The sequence below is a fragment of the Carassius auratus genome, chromosome 50, assembly GCF_003368295.1.
Source record: "Carassius auratus strain Wakin chromosome 50, ASM336829v1, whole genome shotgun sequence".
Lineage (NCBI taxonomy): Eukaryota > Metazoa > Chordata > Actinopteri > Cypriniformes > Cyprinidae > Carassius > Carassius auratus.
Window position 1 is genome coordinate 1,855,178 of NC_039292.1, and position 26,729 is coordinate 1,881,906.

At 37.4% G+C, this 26,729-nt stretch overlaps 3 protein-coding genes across 11 annotated transcripts in view; 2 read left to right on the forward strand and 1 right to left on the reverse strand.

Moving 5' to 3' along the window:
- The window catches only part of LOC113066610 (uncharacterized), a 29,732-nt gene extending 28,429 nt beyond the window's left edge, over positions 1–1,303 (reverse strand). The window contains exon 1 of the mRNA XM_026238542.1: positions 684–1,303. The gene's annotated coding sequence lies outside the window, so the exon portion shown is untranslated. The remainder of the gene's footprint in view (positions 1–683) is intronic.
- The window catches only part of LOC113066589 (neogenin-like), a 1,074,835-nt gene that overhangs the window by 541,537 nt on the left and 506,569 nt on the right, over positions 1–26,729 (forward strand). The gene's annotated exons all lie outside the window — the stretch shown is intronic.
- LOC113066605 (protein Wnt-7b-like) overlaps positions 12,148–26,729 on the forward strand; it is a 30,804-nt gene continuing 16,222 nt past the window's right edge. Inside the window, exons 1-2 of one of the 2 annotated variants that reach the window (XM_026238533.1) lie at positions 12,148–12,711; positions 22,060–22,286. In XM_026238533.1, coding sequence (XP_026094318.1) covers positions 12,641–12,711; positions 22,060–22,286 — 298 coding nt within the window. In that variant the 5' untranslated portion in view covers positions 12,148–12,640. Of the gene's footprint in view, positions 12,712–14,353; positions 14,848–22,059; positions 22,287–26,729 lie in introns of those variants that run through there. The other variant, XM_026238532.1, reaches the window with a different exon arrangement.

Here is a 26,729-nt window from a genome sequence, read left to right on the forward strand (position 1 = left end):
TTTTAATTTATTATTAATAAATATGCATATTAACAATTAAGTGTTCATTTTCCTTGAGAAGAAAATTATTGTAATATTAAATACTAAACTGTACAATATATGCACAAAATGTGATCAGTTTGAACAGAATAAAATGTTATTTTACAGAAAACGTGTTTTTAGAAAATTAGACTTAACTACTGTTTATTTACACACATACTGAGCTAAAAATAAACTACATATAAAATCAATTATTTTGTCACATGGACACTGTAAGGCCTATAATGGTCAAATATAGTCAAAATCACTGCCTGCTTTATAGATTTACTTTAAGCTTCTAATATTTACAAAAAATGTGTATTTTCTATTTAAACTGATTTACATATAATATGTTGAAATAGATTTCCAATCTAAAGCTGTATAATGCTGCTGGTGTGCATTTATATACTATACATTATCAACAAAATAAATAATATAAGGCTGTCTAAAGGTACTATAATATGACAAAAATCAAATATAATCAGAACAGTTTTAAAAATCATTAAAAATGTGTTGGACACTGGCATTTTCTCTAGTGTGAATCATTATCTTCTCATATTGAACGTGTTATATATATACTGAACGTGTTCTAAAAGATGCTGAAATTAGGACTGATTCGAATTTTTTTTCGAGCTTTTTTAATTAAACGTAACAGGTGCACTCACCTTAAACACACACCAGGAGATCATTTCAGTGTTTGAGATCCGTCCACAGTCTCGAAACCAGTTCCAGGAGACTTCAGGACGTCCTGACGAAGGGTTCTTGTGCTGTGGGACAAAGAGAAAGCCGAATCCCACGGTAAACTCCGTGAACTCATCCGTGTGGTGCGTCTCCGCGCGTCCTCGCGCTTCTGTGATTACGCGCGGTCACGCACGAGACGCCTTGCTTTTCTCCTTTAGATTATTTTTAAAGCAACTTGAGGAGTGTCAAAATCACCGACTGGAACTTGATCATGTGAAGTAAGTTTGTATGCGGAACGATCTGGAACGGGAGACGTTTGGAAGTGGACTTTCGCGCCTGTTTGATCCATCAACGCACACTTCCACGAGCCCATCGAGGAAAATCACAGAGGAAAACATGTTTAAGCGTAGCATGTATACACATTGAGAGGAATGTTGTCGTTGTTGTTTGCAGCAGGGAGTGAGTATAAATAACTTTCTAGAAACTCACCTTCATCTCTCCGACGAAATCCTATTAGCCAGAATCTTTCCCGCGCTGAGTATTGCTCTAACGCTTCAAAAATAAAGACAAATATGTGTATGACGTTTATGAACATGTCAAAGTGACATTTCTAATTCTGTCAAAGTACTTATTTTTAAAATGATAAATAACAAATAGGTTAATTATCGAATGCAATGATGCTTATATTCTTAAGTAATATATAATTTATATTATGTTAAAAAAACATATATATATATATAACGTGTGTCTTTGTTTTATTTATGTTTTGTCTGAGTTTATGAATGATTCTGAAGCATGTATGATGTATAAAAAATGTTGCTTTAATTTATCACAGTAAATTATATAAATAATAAATGTGTGTGTGTGCATTTTAGATTAGGGTTAGGGTTAGATATATCTAAATAGATATATCTATTTGTGACCCAGGAACACAAAACTTCTGAAAGCTGAATAAATCATCTCTCCACTGATGTGTGGTTTGTTAGGAGGACGATATTTGAATTCACTATTTGAAAATCTGGAATCTGAGGGTGCAAAAAAAACGTAATATTGAGAAAATCATCTTTAAAGTTCTTAGCAATGCATACTACTAATCAAAAATTAAGTGTTGATATATTTACGGTGGAAAATTTACAAAATATCTTAATAGAACCTAGAACTTAATAGAACATTTTTACCCATGCAATGTATTGTTGCTACAAATATACCTGCGCTACTGATGGAAATGTTTGCATTTTTTGCTATAGCCTACAAACCTAATACAACAGTGTTTACTTTGCATGCAAAAAAATTAAATAAAAGTCAAAATGTGGAAACCGGTTATCATTATTATTTTACTTTGGCATAAAGTAATCAGGTTAAATATTTAGTGATGTTAATATGTTCAATAAAGTTATAGAAAAACTTCCCTCAGCCTGTATTTGAGGTTTTATTTGGTTCCAGTTTTAAGAACTCCGACTCAGACTCTGGCTTTTTTTTTCATGCATGCACTTATTCATTCCATCTGGATGGTAATTATCATTTGAGTATCATGTTGACCTGACAGCACAGCTGTGTTTCCAGTGGATCACAGTCAGACAGGTGATGCGTCCTGTCTGGCTCTTTGGCTGCTCACCAGGTAATGTGATCAATCAGAGGTACTTCAGAAATCCCTCAGTCGCAGGTGTCCCTCATAAACAAACATGCTGCTCCAGCTCGAGTTCACGGAGGGCGTCTGTCCTCGCGCGCCCCTGGGAGCTTTACCCTGCTCGTGTCTTGCATGGCTCTTGTGTTTGGAGACAAAGAGGGAGGATCAGCCCTGATGACCCAGAAAGACGCTCACGGATGGTCCTAATTAGATCAGTCCAGTGTGACGAACGGGAGATGACGTCATGGCTCTGCTGCCCCAGAAAATACTGTCTGAGGTTAATGCTTAAACTGTGTTTGTGCTCTGATCTGGGATCAGATGAATACTGAAGTGTTACTCAATCAGAAGTTTCATTACAAAACCAGGCTAAATTATATTATTTTTTTGTCTGATTGGTATATATATATATATATATATATATATATATATATATATATATATATATATATATATATATATATATATAAATGTTATTGTATACTTATTTTATAACGTGTTAATTAAATGAATATAAGTACGTTTAACATTGTATTTTTAACCCTTACATTTATACACATAATTTTCTAATTTAAAAAAAATACATGCACATTTATATTTATTCTTCTCACAGATCATCTTTCTCACTATACTCTCTCACTCTTTGTTTCTTCTCTCTAAACGCTGTGCTATCAAGTTTCTCCTTTAATCACACGGTCATCCCAGTTTAGATGCAACATCTGTATTTGATTGGCACTGGAGTAATGATAAACACACTCTCACAGCTGATCCAAACCCCACATCGCATGGATGGAGGTGAGTGCTGGATATATTACTGGTGAAACACCTTTGAATGTATTTCTTCAGGCCCTTGACTCGCTCTGCAGGATTAAAGAGGATTTTCAAAGCTAGCAGAGACTCTGCGAATGAAACTCCACTAGATCTGTCTGAAGTCACATGTGTTGAATGAACAGAAGAATCCTGTTGTCCATCCTGATTGGTCAGTGTAGGCCATGTGACACTGAAGTCATAAAATGCTTTGCATGAGGAAGAGATACAAATCTGTAAATTTTCCACTGCAGTCAAATCGCATCCACACAGTTCTTCAATTCATGCTGATGAAAAGTATGTATTTCAGTGCTTTTGCATTTGCTGGCAAAACTTTGCAATTGTCATAACGTTCACCTTGGAGATTTAAAATGTTTCTTTTTTGAGACCCCAGGAGCCCAAATTCGGACCTAGAACAATAAAACCCACAGAAGAGGTGGGAGTTCAAATGAGGAATCTTTATATTACCAAACTGAATCATGAAGCGTGAATCATTTGAATCAGTTCGGGAGTTCGTGGCGGGTTCGCAAATCATTTGAGTCAGTTCTGGGATCGCGAATCATTTGAATCAGTTTGTGAGTTCGGAACGGGTTCGCGAATCATTTAAATCAGTTCAAGAGTTCGTAGCGGGTTCGCGAATCATTTGAGTCAGTTCTGGAGTTCAAAGTGGATTCGCGAATCATTTGAGTCAGTTTGGGAGTTCGGAGCATGAATCATTTGAGTAAGTTTGGCAATTCGGAGCGTAAATCATTTGAATCAGTTCGAGAGTTCAGAGCCTGATCGCGAATCATTTGAGTCAGTTTGGGTTCGCTAATCATATCTGTATATGGATAGGCATTTTAAACTAATTTAGTAGCTAGTTCTAATTACGTTTTCCACATGTGTTAAGGTGTGATATGTGAACTCATATTTTTGTTTTAATGATGTGCCTTTTAACAGTATCAAGTAGGCTATATTCAAAAACTAAACAATGAATATTAAATGACTTTAAACATTTTAAAAGCGTGGTGCATGTGCATTTTGAGTTTGTTCTTTCACTGCATTATTCGGTGTATTCAAATGCATTTATGAATGCGTGTGAATGATCACAAAATTCAAGATATGGGGGTTAGAAAATGTACATATGTATATCATTTTATGTAGTTAATCAATATCACACGAAGAGTGCAATTTCAGGTTTTCTCCAAAAATCAGCATGATTCAAATGTGATATTAAGTTACTACAAACAATAATTTAATTACATATACAAAATGTTGCAGAATAATGTAATATATGAATGAATACTAGCCTAAAGAACCTTTGTGCCAAAAGGGTTCTTTCTTGTCATTATAGAACCTTTTTAGCATAAAAGTTTCTTTGGAGTTGAGCAAAGAACCCTATGGTTCTATCTAGAACCCCAATGAACCCTTTTTTTTACAAGAGTGCACTCCCTCAAAAATGTTGCATTCACTAACAAAAAAATTCTGAATTCCATTGAAAAACTGTCTTTTATACAGTATGTATATTCTCAATCAAAAATAAAATCATATTTCTGAGAAACTTTGCATTTTCTAGCAACATTTTTGCGATTCATGAGAAACATTGCGTCAGCTAGCAAAACTTATGCTTCTTTGAAAAACTTTGTATTTGCATGCAACAATTTTGTTTTTGCATCTGCTGGCAAAACTTTTGCATCTCCTGGAGAAATTTGCAATTGCTGGCAAAATGCTGGCATTCTCCGCTTTTACCAGAACTTTTGCATTGCCCTGAAAAACAATGCATTCGCTGCCAAATCTTTTGAATTTCTCAGATAATCTTTCAGTTCGCTCATAAAATGTACACATACCTTGAGAAACTTGACACTTGCAACGAATGCATGTTTTGCCATATAAAACATTTGCAATAGGACATGAAAGCACTGGATGATTTTTTTAACCTCAATGGGCTCCAACGTTTTCTGCGTGTCTTGAAATTGATTACAGCTTAAGCCTTGAATACTCATATGCATAAATCAGACTTCAGAGCTTCAATGGCCAACTTTCAAATAATGACTGTTGGGCACAAAGCTATGTGTGTCTTTTAAAAACTTGAAATATAGCGCACAAGTGTTTTAATGGTCTTTCAGGAATACTGTAATCTGAAATGTTGTGTTTCACAGGTTTGGATGGACACCAGGGTGAGTAAATGATGACGCATTTTTATTTAGGTCTTTCATTTCAATCAGCAGGTTCCCGGAGTTCTCTCGTGCACCTTCACCGGTGCGTGCAAACCGAAACCGGGCCATCTAATGACTAATGATGTGCAGGTGTTTGCCACCGACTCATCCGTGTGACTGCGTTTCATTTAGCCGTGCAGCAGCTGGCGAGCGCTCGGGAAGCTGCTCGTGACTCGGTGTGTTTGGCGTGTGGTTTGCGCTGAATGTAATCTGTCTCTGGGGACGAGGGGCCCCGCAGGAACCTGACACGAGACAGAAAACACCGCTCCATACAGCGCTATAATGTGCGTGAGTGCACAGCGCCACCTGCTGGTGGACAGCCACAATGTCAGTCGATCAGCGCCACCAATTTGAAAATAAAGTGCATGATATAAAATATTTCACCAGATACCTTTTTACCCCCAGCTGTTTTTTTTTTTTTTTAACAGAAACCTTTTTATTTATATATAATATTTTTTTCTAGTTTCTAGGAAGTCTTGATATTATTCTATGGATATTATTAATCAGCCTGTATCAAATTGAATTTTAAAGTCACTTAATATTCATAAATCGCATGCAAATTAATTAAAAGGAACTTTGCACGGTATTTATTTGCTTACTATGGTATGTTTTGCACACTGTAGCTTGCATACTGTATTTAAAAAATCTTTAAAATAGGGAACAATGAATTGCATTATTAATATTGAAGCTATATGAAAGAGCAGGTGTTTTGCATGTATTTTTTTTTTTTTTTTAGGAAGAATCGATTTTTATTATCAAGCTAAATGCAAATGCGTTTGCTCATTCACAGCCTGCTTTTTCAGTTACGTGCACAAGAACGTGATAAAAAAAAAAAAAAAAAAAACAAGAACAAATGAACTTTGCGCTCTGGCGACGTCTAGCGGCAGCGCTGGGTACTGCATCGTTCCAGTGTGAGGCGTGCAGTGAGGATTTATTTTATTATTCCAACAAGCTTGCTTTTCCACATTAACTTTCAAGACATTATTGTAATAAAACATAGTATACTTCTGAGAATAAATAAAGAATTACCTCTAGCTGTGGTCTCTAAAACTACAACAACAACTTTAGTAGGATGATGCTGAATTAGATATTTTTCCATGCATCTCTCAGATTAATAGCGTTTCTCTGTGATTTAACCCTGGAGATGTGTCTGTAATTGCATATGGTTTCCAGGCCTATTAACGCTAAATGCCATGATTTTTACTTTCATTGACGGGAAATCTCTCGATGGTCAGGCCTCTGGTCAACAGAATACTTTTTGCAGTCTTCATCCACGTCCCATTGACGGATTCTGACCAAAAGCAAATAAACTGAGAACATTAGAGCAGAAAGCATAGTATGCAGTGTGTTGAAGTCCACTCTCATTCAAGTCATTATTAAGTCATATTTTATTTTATAATTTTTTAACAACAAAATATACACAGCCAATACAAAAACACACATTTATGCATATTAAACCAAAAATACATTTGGTGGTCTTACCTGGTTCAAGCTGGTCTTCTTGGATAGACAGTAAACTGAGAGAAAAATGATGCCACATTATGACAACAAATCCAGGTTTGAGGTTTTCCTTGCATTTATTATTTAAAAAATTATAAAATAAAAGACCTTGCTGTTTTTTTTTTTTTTTTTCAGGTGGTAGAAAAACAAGACATTCTTGATTTTAATAGCAAGAAAACACAGGCTAGCTCTTGTAAATGTTGAAATTATGTTAAAATCCGGATTGTCAGACCATTAATGCGTATTGCATTCTTAGCGTTGCCACCAGGGGTGCTGTTTTCATTTGAATTCCAACTCTAACACACATTAATACACAATCTCTTGGTGCACTGAGACATAAAGCTGCTGTCTGTTTAAGCTTTAGAAAAAGCGAAGTGTAGTGTGTGTGTATGCATGTTTTGGATTTGTAAATGCATGCCACACCCAACGTTTATTAAACCCACTTATTTCAAGTGATAAAAATAACATTGATTTAGGTTTTAGTTAACTATAATTACTCTTGAAATATCAAGACTTGTGCAACTTTATTTTTATTTTTTACCTTTGTTTCAAGAGATTTTGGTTCTTATATAGTGTATTTTTGTCTTGTTTTCTAGTATAAATACCTAAATATTCTTAAACCAAGATGAATGTACCTCAGATGCAAAATGACTAGATATTAAGTCTAGTTTTCTGAAAAAAAGAAGTTTTTGCTTAAAACAAGAAAAATATCTGCCAACGGTCTCAGAAAAATACACTTATGTTCCCTGTGATTTGAGTTTTAGATTTTCTTTTAACATGCTGTAGAAATAAATTTTCTTCGTTTTAAATTCACTTTGATACATTTGTCAGAAGATATTTTGCTTCTGAAATAAATTTACCGTAATTTAAAAATGAAGTTGTTCTTTTTTATCATATCTTATAACAATGTATTATAGTCAGATGATCGCATACATTTTTTCATTCATATCTTGGCATTTCCATTTAGTGTCTTTTATACGATACCTGAAAATGGTTTTGTTAGATTGTTGCTAGTAATTATACTAAACTACCCCCGTCACATTAGTTTTTTCATGTACATTGAGAAATGTATTCTTATAAAATAATGTTTTTAATTTGTGTGCATCTTGGCTTTTCCATTCAGAGTTTTTAATTTTATTTTATTTCATGCAACATCCCTGACTGCACATAAAAATAGGTGGATGGAAACAGGTAATCAAAAACAAGGCACAGTTTAGGCTTTTGGAGTGACTTGATGCAAAGTGAACCTCATCTCTAAACTGAAATGAACTTCAGAAGGTTTTTCTACATGAGGGGAGCATAACTTCTTAATGTCTTCTCTTGGATTCTTCTCCAAGCTCTCAAAGTGTGGCGTTCAGGCTTTGGCATCCAGCAGCACAACCTCAAAAAAGCCCTGTGTTCCTCTCCAGACGTGTCCCAGCATCCAGACGCTCAGTAATCACCTGAGAACAGAAGCCGCTGGATCTGCATATGCTCCTGCTCCACCAGTCTTGGACTGAAAATGCTCATGACTCGGCATTCGTTATCATGAATGGCGGTGCATTGGGGATTTACGTCGGTCTAGGTTTCTGTTTTCATGTTAAAAATTACAATAAGTGATGCTTGAATTAGCAAATACCAGTTTTAATATGGTACGATTAAACCGAATGAATCAGTTTTTGGTACAGATGTTCGCAGTACTGCTGTGGAAGATCTGTAGGAGCTTGAGCCATGCACAACTACAGGATGTGTGTGTGTGTGTGTGAGAATACAGATCTGGCAAACCTAGAATAAGTAAATCTATTTCGCTGTCTAGGAAAGGGGCTTCCAGCTCAAACACATCAAACACACGGGTTAGTGTAGAAATGTATGCTTTTATTCATGTATTTCCATTGATCATTGAACATAAACAGAGGCTCAAATGTACTTGATTGACACGCGATGGAACAAAACCTCATTGGCTCTTAAAGAAGCTCAAATGTGCTGCGTAACACACAACAATGCATGCTTGAGCTTCTGTTTGTCATATTTTCAGGCCTGCATTGGATTCTTTTCAAATCCCGTTTAACGTTTAAGGAGTTAATTCATTCCCATTCATCGTGATGGCAGTTTCTGGGTCTCTGGTGCTAAACGGCCACACATGTATGTCTGAGGCTGACTGCAACATGTTAACCAGCCAAACCCTGACCAAATGACAGTCTGGGGTAAATCAGCATCTTTACTCTTCTGGTTTACTGGGGTCAGGTTTTAAGTGGAAGCATAGGTTTGAAGTTAAAAACTGATCGATTTGTTTCTTACAAACACAAACCGCTTTGACGGACTGTGGATAATTGTATGTTTTTATCAGCTGTTTGGACTCTCATTCTGACGGCACCCATTCACATCCATTGGCGAGAAAGTGCCACAATGCTACATTTCTCCAAATCTGATGAACAAACAAACTCCTCTACATCTTGGATGATGTTTTTATCAGCTGTTTGGACTCTCATTCTGACGGCACCCATTCACATCCATTGGCGAGAAAGTGCCACAATGCTACATTTCTCCAAATCTGATGCAGAAACAAACTCATCCTAATCTCGGATGAACTGAGGGTGAGTGAATATTCAGCGAAGTTCGCTCAAATATGCAAAGATCTCCAATTTCAGGTCTGATATCAAGAGTTACTTCTAACCCATGACTGGTTTTAGCATGTTGCAAGGATTACAGGAGATTTTCTGATGAGTATAAAAATGCAACATTGGAAAAATAAATTAGAATGTGGTTTAAAATGTCAGTAGGTTTTGGAACAGAGACAGTACATCGGAGCATATGCGCAGGCAACGTTTAATATTTTGATTAATTATCTTTTTTACATTTTGATTAAATTCGTGCTAAGCTAAGCTAGCCGTTGTTTTCTCATGCAGAAGTAATTTGTTTGCATTTGACCTGTTAGTCTTTACATGACATCATGCTTTTGTCTTTTTTGAAGTCCTCTTGGAAACACACTGTACTCAAATACAGCAGCAAACCGTCTGTACGCACACCAACACGTGTGCCGCGTCTGTCATGTGGCGTGAAAACACAGTGACTAGTTAATGAAGCAAAATCAAAAAATTACGGCCTTGGTGACACACAAGAGCATCTTTTTATGCAACGCTTCAAACACTGCAAAGCTGCAACAATCCCCCCTGAGCAACTTTATATTGATGCTCCGTCCATCGAGCGTCATCTGGTGCAACACTGAGCTTGATTTGAAGTGCGCTCTTAAAACTGGAAGGGATGTCAAGGAACAAAGCATTTCTGTGGTTTGTTGGGTTTCTCTGTCGACAAATACAGAACAGATGAGTGACATCCTAGTGCTATTAGCAGGAAGTGCTCATTGCTTCAGAAGTGTGTGTGCGTCGCACGTTTACATTTGTTAAAAGATCCCTACAGAAGGCTTCATCATTTGTCTCACTGGGAAGAAAAACCACCGATCATTTCTTAATATCGCAGTTGTTTCTCCTGGGCAGATTATAGGGAGCAAATGGAGACTTCTACTCAAAATCAGATGCTTCTCATTATAGCATGAAGCTGGATGGTATGCGTTTGATCTAGATAATTGCAATTTATTTGATGTTTTTTGTCTTAGTTTTTAGAACAATTTTAAAGCCCTTTCTTGTGTAATTTACTTCTGTACACATCTGTAATGTCTATCTGAATTATCTTTCTGGGCTTTTATATAGACAAGCACAGTTAATTTGATTGCATTTTACATTTTTATTTATTTTATTTTCATTTTGAATTTAATTTTAAAGTCTAATTTAATGCTGTACACATCTGTAATGTCTTTGAATCTCCTTAATTTGTTGGGTTTTAAATAATAATTTGATTTTTTTTAAAGCCATAATTTGCACATTTGTAATAGGCTTTTATTTATTGAGAATATAAAATTAAAATTAAATTTAAATTTGATAGCATTTTTCTTATATTTGTTAATTTAGTTAGATTTTGTTGTTGTAGCATGTTGTTGGTGCTATTTAATTAATTAATCAATGAATTAGTTATTTAGTTAATTTTTGCAAGCTGAAAATGTTCAAGTAATTTTTCTTAGGATGGTGACATCAAAGAAGGCTCAAATGTACTCCATATAATCCAGTGAAATCACGTGTTTAATCCTGGGCGGCTACAGTGCGGTGTCTTCTCTTCACCACAAGGGGGAGTGCTGTTTCCTCATTAAGCAGAGAGACGAGGTCTCTTTCTGAACCTACATGCAACAAAATAAATTAAAAAAATATTTTTTAAACACATCATTGACTTACTTTTGAAAATTAATTCCAATTGATTGTAATTGTTTTTATGAAAGCTCTCAAATAAAGACAATTAAAAAAACATCATAGATGTGTACAGCATTGAAAAAGAGGCTTTAGGTTCTTTGTAGTTCACTTATTTGAAATGTTCACTGTTTTAAATAGCTTTGTGCAAATATGCATCTTTTACATCTCTTTTAATCCACCAGCCTCTTATAAGCAGATTTGATGATTTTTCTCATGAACTTTCTCAGAGGATATACAAATAGTCAGTTACTGTGATAGAGAGCTATGAAGTCTGTGCAGATCATACAGCTCAAATAATTGTGTTTCTGCCAAACTTGATGAAACATGTTGGGGTTCATGTTGAGTTCTGAAGACTTCTTGATTTTAGGAACATTAATGAGATTTATATTTTGAAGCTTCCCATTTAATCTGAAATAGAAATGATTGAGATATTAAACGTCTTCTGGAAGTGCATCCTAAAAACCAAGCACTGTTTCGAATGCATTTGTAAATCTATTGTTTGCATCCACAAAAAAAATGGCATGCAAATCTGTTAGTTATTCAACCACTGATTAAAATGGATTGCTTCATATATTGTTCTACACACACACACAAAATAAATCTGAATATGTCATGCATTGCTGAATAGAATGATTTTACCCACAAAACATGCTTTCATGGTGGCACATTGCATTCTTATCTATTAGTAAACCAACCACAGATTCACATGCATTACTTAATATATTGTTTGGACCCAAAACCAATTTTTTATGTAATGCATTGCTAAATAAGACGTTAAAACCCACAAATCATGTTTTTATGTTGATGCATTGCATCCTAATCTGTAAGTGAAGCAAAAACCGATTCAATTGCATTGCTTTTTATATTGTTTGGACCCCCTTATAAACTTCTGAACATGTACTGCATTGCTAAAAATAATGTCTGCATCCAGATAGCATGTTTTTATGGTGGCACATTGCATGCAAATCTGTTACCAGTTACTCCTGTAGTGCAATATCAGCTATGAGACATGCATGCATGGAACGATCACTTAGTTGCATGATTGTGCAATGGACTTACAGCCAATTTCATTATGAAAGGGAGGGCTGAGCCTCGATGCCTTTCATTTGCAGTCCGTGCAGCCGAAGCACGTGCTTCCTAGTGTAAAAGGCTCTCATCTGTGAGAGTAAAGCTGAAGGGGCGTGGATAAAGGCTTGAGTTACCTGCCCTAGACTTTCACCTGCGGAGGAATGGAAAGAATTTACCAAACCACCACCACCAGCAGCAGAAGCAAGTCAAGTGAACCTGGAACATAAAACCATCGGCGAGAGAGAAGACGAGGACCTCGACGCACACCTGAAACATTGGACTCGCTCCTGCATGAGAACACAGCGTGTGTAAGCCTCAGAGAACGAGACGGCGAAGCATCGCAGAGAGAGAGCTGACCCCTGACCATGGCTCTCCGGGAACCAGAAAGACCCGTGGGAGAGACAGAAGGAGCGTGTTTACCTGTGCAGGTGGAGCGGAGTGACCGATGTGAGCTGCACTGACCGGACACCATGCTCAGACCCCGACGCTTCTGGATCTTTAACGTGCTCCTGTGTTTCGCCATCATTTATTCTCGACTCGGGTAAGCCGAGGATCTACTGTGTGTGCTTTATACACAAAGCATTGGATGTTCACATGTAAAGTCATGTATGTGCTTTATAGATAATTTTATAGACCATTTTAATCAATGTTCTGCCTTCACTAGTTCTTATTAAATGCAAATACCCATGCGTCTGATTAGCATGACATCATAAAAGATGCATCAGAAATTAAAAGATACATCATCATTGAAATGCCACATTTGTTGAATAAAATAGCTTTTTTAATTGCATTTGTACCGAGCTTAGGTTGGGCACGTTCTAATCTCAAACACTACATTGCAGTTATTATGATCTAAATGCATGCAGTTGATCAGTGTGTACTGAAAGTGTTCAGAACCTGCTCACTGATCCTTTACAGCTGGAGGTTAAGGTCTTTACCGCTATGAATTCGCTCCATGCTTTTCTTCGTTAACTAGTTTAAAGGAAGATCCATGCTGTGTTTTCTCTTTCTCTCAGTAATAACAGCATGCAGAGCTGTATTTCCACATTCCTTCGCCCTCCAGTTTTGCAAGACCTCACCTGAATTCTTCAGGGATTTGTTCGTGTTCCAAGAGAGCGTCGCCTGTCATCTAGTCTATTCGGGATTTACTTGTTATATTTAACTCTTTGCTCTCATTTACTTGTTTTTATTCAGTGCATGTGCACTTGAGAAATTATACTCTCAGCAATGCAGAATGGAATTAGGATATCACCTTCATGCACAAACAGATCATAGTTCATCCACCTTCTGAAGTGGAAATGCATTCATGCCGCTGTTACTCATCTGAAACAGGAGATTATACAGCTTAGAGCAACTTATAACAGTAAACCACCACATTGGTCACTGTTTTCCCTCAGTTTTGGCACGTTTTCAATATGTGACGGCTCTCAGATTTATCGTGCAATCTTTAGCAGACATAAGGTGGCTCACAAGACTTCATACCACTGAAAGCATGCTTTGAGATCTGGAGATAATGTGGGGTCTCGTCAGGTCACCCCTGAGGCTCCAGATCTGTCACTATACCCCTTTCCTCTCTTTCTCTGGGATGCACACAGCACATGCACATACAAGCACTGCATTCACTCAGTGCATTAATAAACCTGGACTATAGACTGATGGGTTAACACTTGGACCAGAGACCTCATGTTTTATCTCCTAAAAACAATTCCTTAAAGTTAAAATAAAAACGGATTGAGACTGACTGATAGTAGTTACCAAAGAGGTACTGATGTTAATACAATCTGTAATATATAGTGTATATAGTGAAAATGGAGAATTAATGGATTCAAAGAGAAAGTGCTCAGCATCTGATGTTGCTATGGAGACTCATGCAACGCGGTTTCTGTTTGCATCTCGCGAGCGTTTATTTAACGCTACGTGAAAACACACAGATTTTGCATTCAACAAGTTTAGGGATTTACCACCGTTTTAAGAAGATCGAGTGACCAGTAAAATCAGGATCATTTTTGGACATTGTCATCATTATTGTTTATTACATTAGTATTGGTTTGCATATCCCAGTAACATAATGTTATGTTCTGAAAGTCTTTTAAATTACGTTTTTGGCGCTAAAATAGATGTCTGCGCTGGACGAATGCAGAAAATACCTTTATAAAGTAGAGCAGGAAGCGGCTGTACTGACACACGCGGATTCAAAGTAAACCAAATGGATGTTTTCGGTGGAATGCATGTGCATGGGACTTCTGTGGCACCCGGTTGCCTCTCCAGCGGGCGCGCGCTTTCAGAGTGGCCCCTTTTTCCGAAAGTGGGCGGATGGTGGTGTGATGGTGCCGTCCTCTGCCCAATGCCCAAAGAGTAGAGAGCCGCTTCTGTTTCCATCCCCAAATCGCCCCAAAACCCATCAGCCCGCTCCGACTGAACGAAGCGCGCGATGACACAGCGCGTCTCCTTCGCGTACGCACGCGCCTGGGAGTTACGCGCAGCCTGAGAGAAGCTCCGCTCGCGAGCATCATCCTCACGGACGCGCAGCTGGAGCTAAGCGCGCGCGTCTCATTCTCGCTCTCATCCCGTCAGAAAAGCGCCCGCATGTCACCATGATCCTCTTCTCCTCGCGCAGTGTGCTGCTGTCTGTCTATTACCCGCAGATCTTCCTCATCCTCACCAGCGGGAGCTACCTGTAAGTGTACTAACCTCCAAATCTGTTGAATTCACGCTCGTGCGATGCAACTCTTTCACGATGAATTCAGCGCGCCTTTATATGAATCGCTTTACAAAACCAATGCATGTTTTGAAATCTATTAGTAGGACCGGTGATGGAAGGACACCTAACACGTGCACGTGTGAAAAACATCCCACATCCTTCACAATATCCCAAAGGAACATGAACAGGATTCCCATTCTAATTTAAGATCCCACTTGATGAATGCATCTATGATTTCTGATGGAATACTGGAGTTTTTAATGTGCACTCTTACTAGGAATTATCATAGCTCTGTTGGGAATTACATTTGAAAAGATCTAGTTTTTGTTTTTATCTTTGGAACTTTAAGGAAAATTCAGGCTTGAATCCTTTAGAATTGCAGGCTTTTATTTATAATTTTTTTTTTTTTTTTTTTTTTTTTGCACTATGAATTTGGTTGATAGATGTATGAAGTGAGCAGAGCTTGAATCTAGACAAAGAAGAAGCTCAAATATAAGATAGATTTAATTTGCATCACTACATCATTCCCAGACGATGGATTGATAAAACATTAACCTTTAGCATTGATCCAAGGAGATTTCTGCATCTGGACTGGTTTTTCTGAATGAACCTGTTTTATTCTGATTATTTAATATGGCTGAATCATTTTTAGGGGCAGTATAGATAGAAATACCTCTTTAATATAACAACACTTGAATATTTCCACTTGTTCCAGTGTAGAAGAGTGTATTAAAGTGCAAATCTGGTTGAGTTCAGTGTTGAATCTGAATGAAGAGAATTTAATTTGTCCACTGAGGGGCAGAGAAGCTCAGTAAGATCCATAAATAAAGTGTGTGTTCAATAAGAAGTTACGGTTCCTTGGTTCAACCTTCACCTGCACTAAACACCGATTTAAAGATGTTTTGCATGCAATGCATTGAATTACAATAATACTAATGAAGTAGGGCACAGTGGGGCTAGTTGTCACGCTGAATATTTCTCATTTAATGTTTATTTCTATGCAGACACAAAGCCTAAGCAACTGAACATCACCACTGTTATTGCTCAAGGGGAAAAAAAGGTACGGTTAATGCACTTTGATCCCTATAGCGGGGTAAGTTGTCACAATGTATGGGACAATCTGTTCCTATAACAGGCCATTGTAAGACTTTTCAGCATAGTGGAAATAATGAAGAATATAGAAGTTAACATACGTGCATCACGCCTACATAGATTGAAATTAATTGAAATGGAATAAACTGCATGTGACAACTTGCCCCGACCTATGTATGATTTTATGATACATTTGACAAAAATGTGCATTAAAAAAAAAAATGATTAGACAACTTGGTATTTGAAAAAGCATTGTTAGAGAAAACAAGTATTTGTGTGATTTGACCCAAAGTCTTTATGACATCTACTCTGTGTGACAACTAGCCCCAGTCTCCCCTAGATTCACACTCATGCATATTTGTACATTTACAAGTTCAAGTGCATTGTATTTGCATCTTGTTCAACTGAACAGCATGTTTGACTGACAGTGATGCATTTGGTCTCCAAGCTGGTCTGTAATTTCTCTTCTCCCTAATAATTCCGTCTCTTTCTCCAATGACCTCCAGACCAAGGTCCTAATTTAGCAGCTGGTGACCCCAAACTCAGTTTTCTAAATAGATGTGGGTTTTTCCTGGCGTTTCAGTGTGTAAAGCATTGGTTTGCACATCACACATGACACTAAAATCTATTCTGCACATTGCAAATTTGATTCATTTTGTGGAATTAGTGGATTTTAGCGCAAGGTTAAAAAGGAATCACGTAGTTGGTGCTCTTCTACTAACTAATATTACAGGAGTGTTTGAGTTTTTTAGGAAGTAAGAGGAAACATGCTTTGCTATTCTATAAGAGACATAGTCTTAATAAACTGTAGTTTTAGACATATAAATAGGCCAATGAATGTCACCTGTGCCCTCTTCTGAATGCTTCGAAATGTACAGTCTGAGGTTTGAGAGTTTTCCGGTTCCACTTGGTCCATGTTGGTAGCTTCCAGTTTTTGTAGGATTAGTTTGAAGCAGAATGCACAGGGAACATTCATTTTCTTGTGTTTAAAACTAGTGTGCATTTACTCATCCTGTGGATTATTTATTCCTCATTTACCAGGAAATCCTACTCGTGGATGAAATCTTCCTCATGAGACAGAACAGATTTATTTAGTCATATTTTATGTGGACCACAATTAAACTTACAGTCGGGGCAATTCAAATGTTGGTCAAAAACATGGTTATTTTCAGATGGGAAAATAGCATGTGTGTTACTTGCTGAAGGATAAAGATATTCTGTGCTGCCTGTAAACCTGAGGACTAGTTAAGTAGCCGTTAAACATGACACTAGCTGGTCTCAGTTTGTGTTTAAGAACAAACTTAGGTTGATGTGGATCTTTTACTATTGATTTTCTTAAATTATCTTTGTCAATTTGAGTCACAAAATGAGTCAGCAGTTGACAAACTGTAGTGCACGAAGCTGTAAAGTTAATGTGAGGATGTGTATAAGCTCAGATCATTTGGTTTTGGAGAAGAGTTTGACGAGACATATTAAAATCTCTTCTTATTATATATATTTTACATTTATTTATTTATTTGCCAAGGAAAACTTGTCACAATTTTGAGGTGTTTTGAATGTTTTGTAACATGTTTTGTGTGTTGCTGTGGAGTTGCTATGATGTTTTGTAGCTTATGTGGTCGAACCATTTTTAGTGATACATTTTGATATTTAATAACAAAAGATTGAGATCAGATTTTTTAAAAGGTTTTTAAAAGAGGTTTCTGCTTCTTACCAAAGATGGATTTATTTGATTAAAAAGTACAGTAAAAATAGTAAAATATAATTTAGTTTTCACCTGTGATATCTGTTAAAATGTAATCTGAAATCACAGCATCATCTTCAGTGTCACATCAATCTTCAGAAATCATTTTAATATACTGATTGATTTGCTGCTTTTCAGATTTTTATGTGCTGCGTTTATATTTTTGCGGAACATTTTTCCAGGATTCTTTGATGAATAGAAAGTTCAAAAGCTTTTTCTTGAGAAATCTTTTGAAACATTATAAATGTCTTTACTGTCACCTTTAATCCTTTTAATGCATCCTAGAAATGCATTTCTATAAATAAGCATATTTGCAATCAATATTGATCTCACTTTGCATTGTATTCTTGAGCATGTATAGGATGCTGTTTCTAGAATCTTTTTAAAGGTGCCTATGATGCTCTCTAGTTAGGAAGTGCACTAGGTTTGGAGCAGATCTTTGGATTTGGCAGCAAACCTCGCAGTCCTCACAGCGGCTCACCTAATGCCCAAACACACTGGTTTGGATGGCTTTGGAGACGCTTCATTGCACTGCTATGTTAACGTGTGGTCGAGTGTTAGTTTGTGTTCGCTGAAGGGTTTAAATAAACATACACTTTTAGCTGCTTGCGTCTCCATTATATGCCGAAACAGGAGATGTTTCTTAAACACAGAGCAAGAGAGGGGTCCCTTGACTGCATCCCACATGTGGTTTTGTATTTAAGAGTAATTCTTAAGCCTTTGTGGACATGGAAACACAACCAGAAAAGAAGCAAACCAGCCGTATCTGATTTCCCATGAACATTCTCGTCTTTTGTTCCATGCCGTTTGATCTATTTTGACGGGGAATCCACAAGTGGCAGCTATTCTCCCAGCAGTGACACTTTTGTGCGTGCCAGTTTTTGCTGACACATGCATTGCTTGTTTCAACTCGCAGCCGGTTACGTCACTCTTCAAAGTTGGCATGCATCTTTACAGTCCTCGTCTCTGGCATGTTTGAAAGGCACATATCTGAACGGGTTCAATGCTCGTAAACATAGAAGCCCGCTTGTTTAGCCGCGCGGGTTTGTGTAAACACAGAGCACTGAAAATACTCCGTGTGCATATTAAGAGTTCTGTCGAGGGCTGTATCAACACGAGAAGCCGTGTGATGACAGAGATGTGTGCGTTTGGAACATGACCCACTTTGTGTGGTCACAGTTGCATGAAAATATGAGTTGAATCAAAAAAGAGGCATGAAAAATATGATCTTTATAACCAGTAACACATTGTTCTGTCTTGTCGTGTATTTTGCACTCTTGTTTTCTATTCTGTTCTGTTTTATTCTGTTCAGTCAAGTTCAGTGGCGCTGTCCTGTTTTACTTTATTCTGTTATGTTCTATTCCGCTGTGTCGCGTTTAGTGGCGCTGTCCTGTTTTACTGTATTCTGTTATGTTCTATTCCGCTGTGTCGCGTTCAGTGGCGCTGTCCCGTTTTACTGTATTCTATTATGCTCTATTCCGCTGTGTCGCGTTCAGTGGCGCTGTCCCGTTTTACTGTATTCTGTTATGTTCTATTCCGCTGTGTCGCGTTCAGTGGCGCTGTCCCGTTTTACTGTATTCTATTATGTTCTATTCCGCTCTGTTGCGTTCAGTGGCGCTGTCCCGTTTTACTGTATTTCTATTATGTTCTATTCCGCTGTGTCGCGTTCAGTGGCGCTGTCCCTTTTTACTGTATTCTATTATGTTCTATTCCGCTGTGTCGCGTTCAGTGGCGCTCTCCCGTTTTACTGTATTCTATTATTTTCTATTCCGCTGTGTCGCTGTCCCGTTTTACTGTATTCTATTATGCTCTATTCCGCTGTGTCGCGTTCAGTGGCGCTGTCCCGTTTTACTGTATTCTATTATGTTCTATTCCGCTGTGTCGCGTTCAGTGGCGCTGTCCCGTTTTACTGTATTCTATTATTTTCTATTCCGCTCTGTTGCGTTCAGTGGCGCTGTCCCGTTTTACTGTATTTCTATTATGTTCTATTCCGCTGTGTCGCATTCAGTGGCGCTGTCCCTTTTTACTGTATTCTATTATGTTCTATTCCGCTCTGTTGCGTTCAGTGGCGCTGTCCTGTTTTACTGTATTTCTATTATGTTCTATTCCGCTGTGTCGCGTTCAGTGGCGCTGTCCCTTTTTACTGTATTCTGTTATGTTCTATTCCGCTGTATCACGTTCAGTGGCGCTGTCCCGTTTTACTGTATTCTATTATGTTCTATTCCGCTCTGTTGCGTTCAGTGGCGCTGTCCCGTTTTACTGTATTTCTATTATGTTCTATTCCGCTGTGTCGCGTTCAGTGGCGCTGTCCCTTTTTACTGTATTCTATTATGTTCTATTCCGCTGTGTCGCGTTCAGTGGCGCTCTCCCGTTTTACTGTATTCTATTATGTTCTATTCCGCTCTGTTGCGTTCAGTGGCGCTGTCCCGTTTTACTGTATTTCTATTATGTTCTATTCCGCTCTGTTGCGTTCAGTGGCGCTGTCCCGTTTTACTGTATTTCTATTATGTTCTATTCCGCTGTGTCGCGTTCAGTGGCGCTGTCCCTTTTTACTGTATTCTATTATGTTCTATTCCGCTGTATCACGTTCAGTGGCGCTGTCCCGTTTTACTGTATTCTATTATGTTCTATTCCGCTCTGTTGCGTTCAGTGGCGCTGTCCCGTTTTACTGTATTTCTATTATGTTCTATTTCCGCTGTGTCGCGTTCAGTGGCGCTGTCCCTTTTTACTGTATTCTATTATGTTCTATTCCGCTGTGTCGCGTTCAGTGGCGCTCTCCCGTTTTACTGTATTCTATTATTTTCTATTCCGCTGTGTCGCTGTCCCGTTTTACTGTATTCTATTATGTTCTATTCCGCTGTGTCGCGTTCAGTGGCGCTGTCCCGTTTTACTGTATTCTATTATTTTCTATTCCGCTGTGTCGCGTTCAGTGGCGCTGTCCCTTTTTACTGTATTCTATTATTTTCTATTCCGCTGTGTCGCTGTCCCGTTTTACTGTATTCTATTATGCTCTATTCCGCTGTGTCGTGTTCAGTGGCGCTGTCCCTTTTTACTGTATTCTATCATGCTCTATTCCGCTGTATCACGTTCAGTGGTGGTGTACTGTTTTATTTCCACTTTTCAGTTATACATTGGGCTGTTCAATTCTATTCTGTTCAGTTTTGAACTTTTTATCCTATTCTACTTTACAGATATATCTTGTATTATTATATTCTGTGTTACAGCTGTGTTAATATATTTACTTTTGTTAAATTCTATTTTATTTTGTTAAATTATATTCCTGGTCACTTTTATTCTATATCTTCTTAGTTATGCTGTTATGGTCCGTTCAGTTCTATACTATTATAATAATTTACATTCCGTTTTTCTTTTTCTATTTGCTTTTGTTCTGTTCTGCTCTATTATATTCTATCCTGTTGATTTCATTTTATAGTAAAGTTTTTTTTTTTTTTGGCCTATTCACTTCTGTTCAGTTTTGTTTTGTTCATTATAGTTTACTCACTTTTATATGTCATTTTCAGTAATTCTGTTTTGGTCTATTCATTTCTTTTCTATTTTATTAATTTACATTCAGATATGTTTTTTCGTTCCTATTCAGTTGTTTCCCTTCTGCTCTACATTTGATTATTCTATTCTATATTACAATTATGAGTGGGCCAATTCACTTCAGTTCAGTTCTATATTGTGTTCAATTTGTATTCTGTTTTGTTCCAATATGTCATGTTCATTTATGGTCTATCCAATTCTTTTCAATTTTATTTATTTTTGTTCAGTTATGTTTTCTTTTCTACTCTACTAGTTTTACACTCTGTAGTTACAGTATGTCCTGGTCTATTCTATCATTTTTTCCAGTTCTATTCTGCTCATGTTTTATTCTATGACTTGTTTAGGAGTGCCTTTTTTATCTTTTCAGTTCTATTCTATTTTATTTTTTCATGTTCAGTCATGTTTGTTTTTGCATTTTCATGCATGGTACATTCCATTTTATCATATGCATGTGTTCGCATATTTGCTTATGTTAAATTCTGCTTTGTTCATTTCTATTCTACTCCCCTTTATTCTGTATCTTGTTGAGTTATGCTGTGTTCTGGTTTATTCATTTCTATTCTATTTGATTCATTAGCATTCAGTTATGTTTATAATTTTATTTTCTACTTTTTTCAACTTTGCTTATTTCTATTCTATTCTATCGTCATTACTTCTTTTTAATTCGGTTCTGTTTTTATTAGTTATGTTCTACTCACTTTCATTCTGTGTCATGTTCAGTTATGCTGTTCCGCTGTACGCTGTGATGCAAGTATCTCACGAATGTTCATCCAGTCTTCAGTGTCTGTGTCTCTTCTGTCCCATAGGGCTCTTTCCTCTGTGGTGGCCCTTGGTGCAAACATCATCTGCAATAAGATCCCGGGTCTCGCCCCCCGCCAGCGAGCCATCTGCCAGAGCCGGCCGGACGCCATCATCGTGATCGGAGAGGGGGCACAGCTGGGCATCAACGAATGCCAGTATCAGTTCAGATTCGGCCGCTGGAACTGCTCGGCGCTCGGCGAACGCACCGTCTTCGGACAGGAGCTGCGAGTAGGTCAGTGTTTGGTTTGTTTTCGGGCGCTGTGTGGAACAAGATCTGGATGCAGAAAATATTACCACTGGGTTCTTGATTGAAACCCATACAAATGTCCTTAAGCATCGTCATTCATCTCAGTGCAGTTCTGTGAATCTTTCGATATATGTCCGGGTAATTCATCTAAAATCAAGAGGAAAAACAACCTTTTTTTTTTTTTTTTTTTTTTTGACCATTAAGATTATTATTTTTTTTTAATTCTCATTATTACGTCCAGATGTTTTCTCTTTTCTCTTTTGTATTTTAACAACCATAATACTTTTTTTTTATTATTCATATAAAACTAAATTGTGATCTGCAATACTACTAATACTATTCATGTATAATGTTTTTTGCAATAGTATAATATTTTGGTTAATTTCAACATTTAGTATTGCATCTTATAACATTATGTCGTAGATCTGAGACAACGTGAACTAACAATAAAAAGTTGTGTTTTTATTAACTAATGTTAACAAAGATCAGTAAATACTGTAACAAATTAATTGCACATTTTTTCAGTTAATTTTAGTGTTAATTGATTGTTAGTTAATTTTAATATTACTGTTAATTTTATTGTTAATTTATAAAGACCAATAAATGACCAAAAATCTAATAGGACAAATAACTAACAATTAAAATAATGTATGCTTTTTATTATTATTACAGTAGTGTGTAGGAAAAGAAATTGACATTTTTAATATTAAATAATTATGAAATACATTCCAGATCCAGCCATTTACTGTGACAAAAGAAAATCTCCGGACTCTTTTCAGAAACGGCCAAATGTGGTGTTATGAAAGAAGGCAGTCTTTGTGCTGTGGGCAAACCCTGCTTACACACACCACGCTGTACGTGCACACACTCGACCCTCAAAGGCTTGCGAAAGCATGTTTGTGCTGGTCTGATTATTAATATAGTGCTGATTAAGTGGAACTGGATTCACCTCGATTCGTTTGATTACACATTGACCATACACATACACACCAGTTAAAAAAAAAATGCTATCAGCTAACTGCACTAACATTATGTTTGGAACCACATACTAGCTATTTCTGCAGTATCTATAGTATCTATAGTATGTATAATGTGCTGTTTTACTGAATTCTGTGCATGCACAGGCTAGCAAAGAAAGCTTTATCTCACAATGCAATGTGCTCTCTCTCTCTCTCTCCCTCTCTCGTATTTATACAGTCAAAATGAGCTACAACTGGGCAAGCATTTACATTTTCATGGCTTTTGTGTGAAGAGGCATTCCTGAGTGGGTTGCAGGGTGCTTAGCTCTTTCACACTGTCATTTATATATTTCCCCTCATTTAGAAGTGTTTTGTCGCTGTTAAACTGCGGTCAAACGCTCTGTAAACTCCATCACTTCTGCCCCACTATAGGCATCTCTTTGATATTTGACACTCCTGTGGTGAATCTTTGAACTTTGTTTACTCTCCTCTAAACTACGGATGGATGGAATTCTCATTTTTGTTCATTTATAAACTACTTTTATTGGATTTTGCGTCCTGTTGTCTAAAGCAAAAATGTTAAATTATGTTGTTTTTTCTGAACTGATTTATTTTCCTTATTTTTGAATTTTATTATAATATCTATTTTATTTATTAATTTATTTATTAGCCTTTTTCTATTTTATGGCAATCAATTCATTTATATTTTTTATTAATATTATACAATATTTTATTTTGGTTTGTAAACAATTTACTTTGTTTAACATTTGTTTAACATTTATTATTATTATTATGTTATTATTTCAATGTTTTTTTTATTTAATCAATTTCTTTATTAAACTTAACCTTTTTATTTAATAATCTTGTTTTTATCACTCTTTTTACACTGTTTTTCTCTGATATACTGTTGTGACTAACCTATAATAAACAACTTCTCAAGAAGAAAAAAAATCCTCAAGTGCCATACAGCAAAACCTTGCACAGAAAGCTCAAAGTTCAAGTGCTGCAAAAATCTTGTTTTAAGACTGTTGAGCATCTCTCAACTAACATAAGTTTTTTTAAATGCTAGTAACGTTATTCAAATCTGGCTCTATTTCATTATATTTGACGGTAAGCGAATCTGTCACTTTGGTGATGGTGACAGACATTGAAGTAACTGCAGAAGTCGCCAAAAAACGCAGATACACACAGATCTGAGACAGTCACTGACTCATTCCTGTGTTGTTCTGTACGTGAAGCCTGTGAATTGTCCTTTTGTGTTGCCATCAAAGGAATAATTCAGCCAAAAATGAAGAGGAAAAACTATTGATGGCTACCTTGATGTTGACTGTGCTCTTGGCTGTGTTTTTGATATCGATATGGATCGTTTTGGCCATCTGAGAGTTGATTTTGTGTGGTCTTGACATTAAAACCCTTTGCTCTTTAGAAGCTGTGTCTGAGGATGAAGTCTGTTCCGGGAATATCTGAGTCCATTCATAATGGACTGCATGAAATGCCTCATGCACAGAGACTCCAGGATTTTTTGGTGATTGTAAATCCTCCAGATTGTAACCACTAAATTGTTCCTGCTCGTAAGGAGCTCGTCTACAGGCGATCGGGGCGGCCGCTTGACTCCGTTGTTTTCGAAGAGATGATGATCAACAGACCGCAGAGTTAATTCTCCTTCTCTCTCTCTCTCTGGTCAGTTTGGATGCGTTCGGCTGTTCTCTGCGGCGCATGTTAATAGCTGGGCTATTGAGTATTTCTGAGTCCCTGAAGAGATGGTTCAAAGAAGGATTCAGTTTCAATCCAAAGAAAAGTGGATCCTCAATTTCGGAAATGGTCTGTGAATAAATATCCATAGAAAGGGCATGTCTTAAATCTGGCAGTGCACATACTGAGAGCTGACCTGGTGAGCTGTCTATGTAGGCAACATTAGAAGGCATCACAGCCCAAGGTGAAGGCTGATCCGAAAGTAGAAGACATTCTAATTCAGCATCTTTGAGGAAAATATGCATGCTCAGTGAGGTCTGTCTGTCTTCTGTCTGTCTGTCTGTCTGTCTTGTGTCTTCTGTATCTGTTTTCTGTCTGACTGTCTTCTGTCTACTTTCTTTCTGTCTTCTGTCTTCTGTCTGTCTCTCTGTCTGTCTGACTGTCTTCTGTCTTCTGTATCTGTTTTCTGTCTGTCGTCTGTCTGTTTTCTGTCTGACTGTCTGTCTGACTGTCTTCTGTCTTCTTTCTTTCTGTCTTCTGTCTGTCTGTCCATCTGTCTTGTGTCTTCTGTCTGTCTCTCTGTCTGTCTGTCTGTCTGTCTCTCTGTCTGTCTGTGTGTCTGTCTGTCTGTGTATCTGTCTTCTGTTTTCTGTCTTCTTTTTGTCTGTCTGTCTTCTGTCTGTCTGTTTGTCTGTGTCTGTCTGTCTGTGTATCTGTCTTCAGTCTTCTGTCTGTGTATCTGTCTTCTGTCTGTCTGTCTGTCTGTCTGTCTCTCTGTCTGTCTGTGTGTCTGTCTGTCTGTCTGTCTGTGTATCTGTCTTCTGTCTTCTGTCTTCTGTCTGTCTGTCTGTCTGTCTTCTGACTGTCTTCTGTCTGTCTGTCCATCTGTCTTGTGTCTTCTGTCTGTCTCTCTGTCTGTCTGTCTGTCTGTCTCTCTGTCTGTCTGGGTGTCTGTCTGTCTGTGTATCTGTCTTCTGTTTTCTGTCTTCTTTTTGTCTGTCTGTCTTCTGTCTGTCTGTTTGTCTGTGTCTGTCTGTCTGTGTATCTGTCTTCTGTCTTCTGTCTGTGTATCTGTCTTCTGTCTGTCTGTCTGTGTATCTGTCTTCTGTCTTCTGTCTGTCTGTCTGTCTGTCTGTGTCTGTCTGTCTGTCTGTGTATCTGTCTTCTGTCTTCTGTCTTCTGTCTGTCTGTCTGTCTGTCTTCTGACTGTCTTCTGTCTTTCTGTCTTCTGTCTATCTCTGTCTGTTTGTCTGTCTCTCTGTCTGTTTGTCTGTCTCTCTATCTGTTTGTCTGTCTTCTTTCTGTCTGTCTGTCTGTCTGTCTGTCTTCTGTCTGTCTGTCTGTGTATCTGTCTTCTGTCTGTCTGTCTTCTGTCTGTGTATCTGTCTGTCTGTCTTCTGTCTCTGTATCTGTCTTCAGTCTGTCTGACTGTCTTCTGTCTTCTTTCTTTCTGTCTTCTGTCTGTCTCTTTGTCTGTTTGTCTGTCTCAATGTCTGTTTGTCTGTCTCTCTGTTTGTCTGTCTTCTGTCTTCTTTTTGTCTGTCTGTCGGTCTGTCTGTCTTTTGTCTGTGTGTCTGTCTGTTTATCTGTCTGTCTGTGTATCTGTCTTCTGTCTGTCTGTCTTGTGTCTTCTGTATCTGTTTTCTGTCTGACTGTCTTCTGTCTTCTTTCTTTCTGTCTTCTGTCTTCTGTCTGTCTCTCTGTCTGTTTGTCTGTCTTCTGTCTTCTTTTTGTCTGTCTGTCTTCGGTCTTCTGTCTGTCTGTCTCTCTGTCTTTT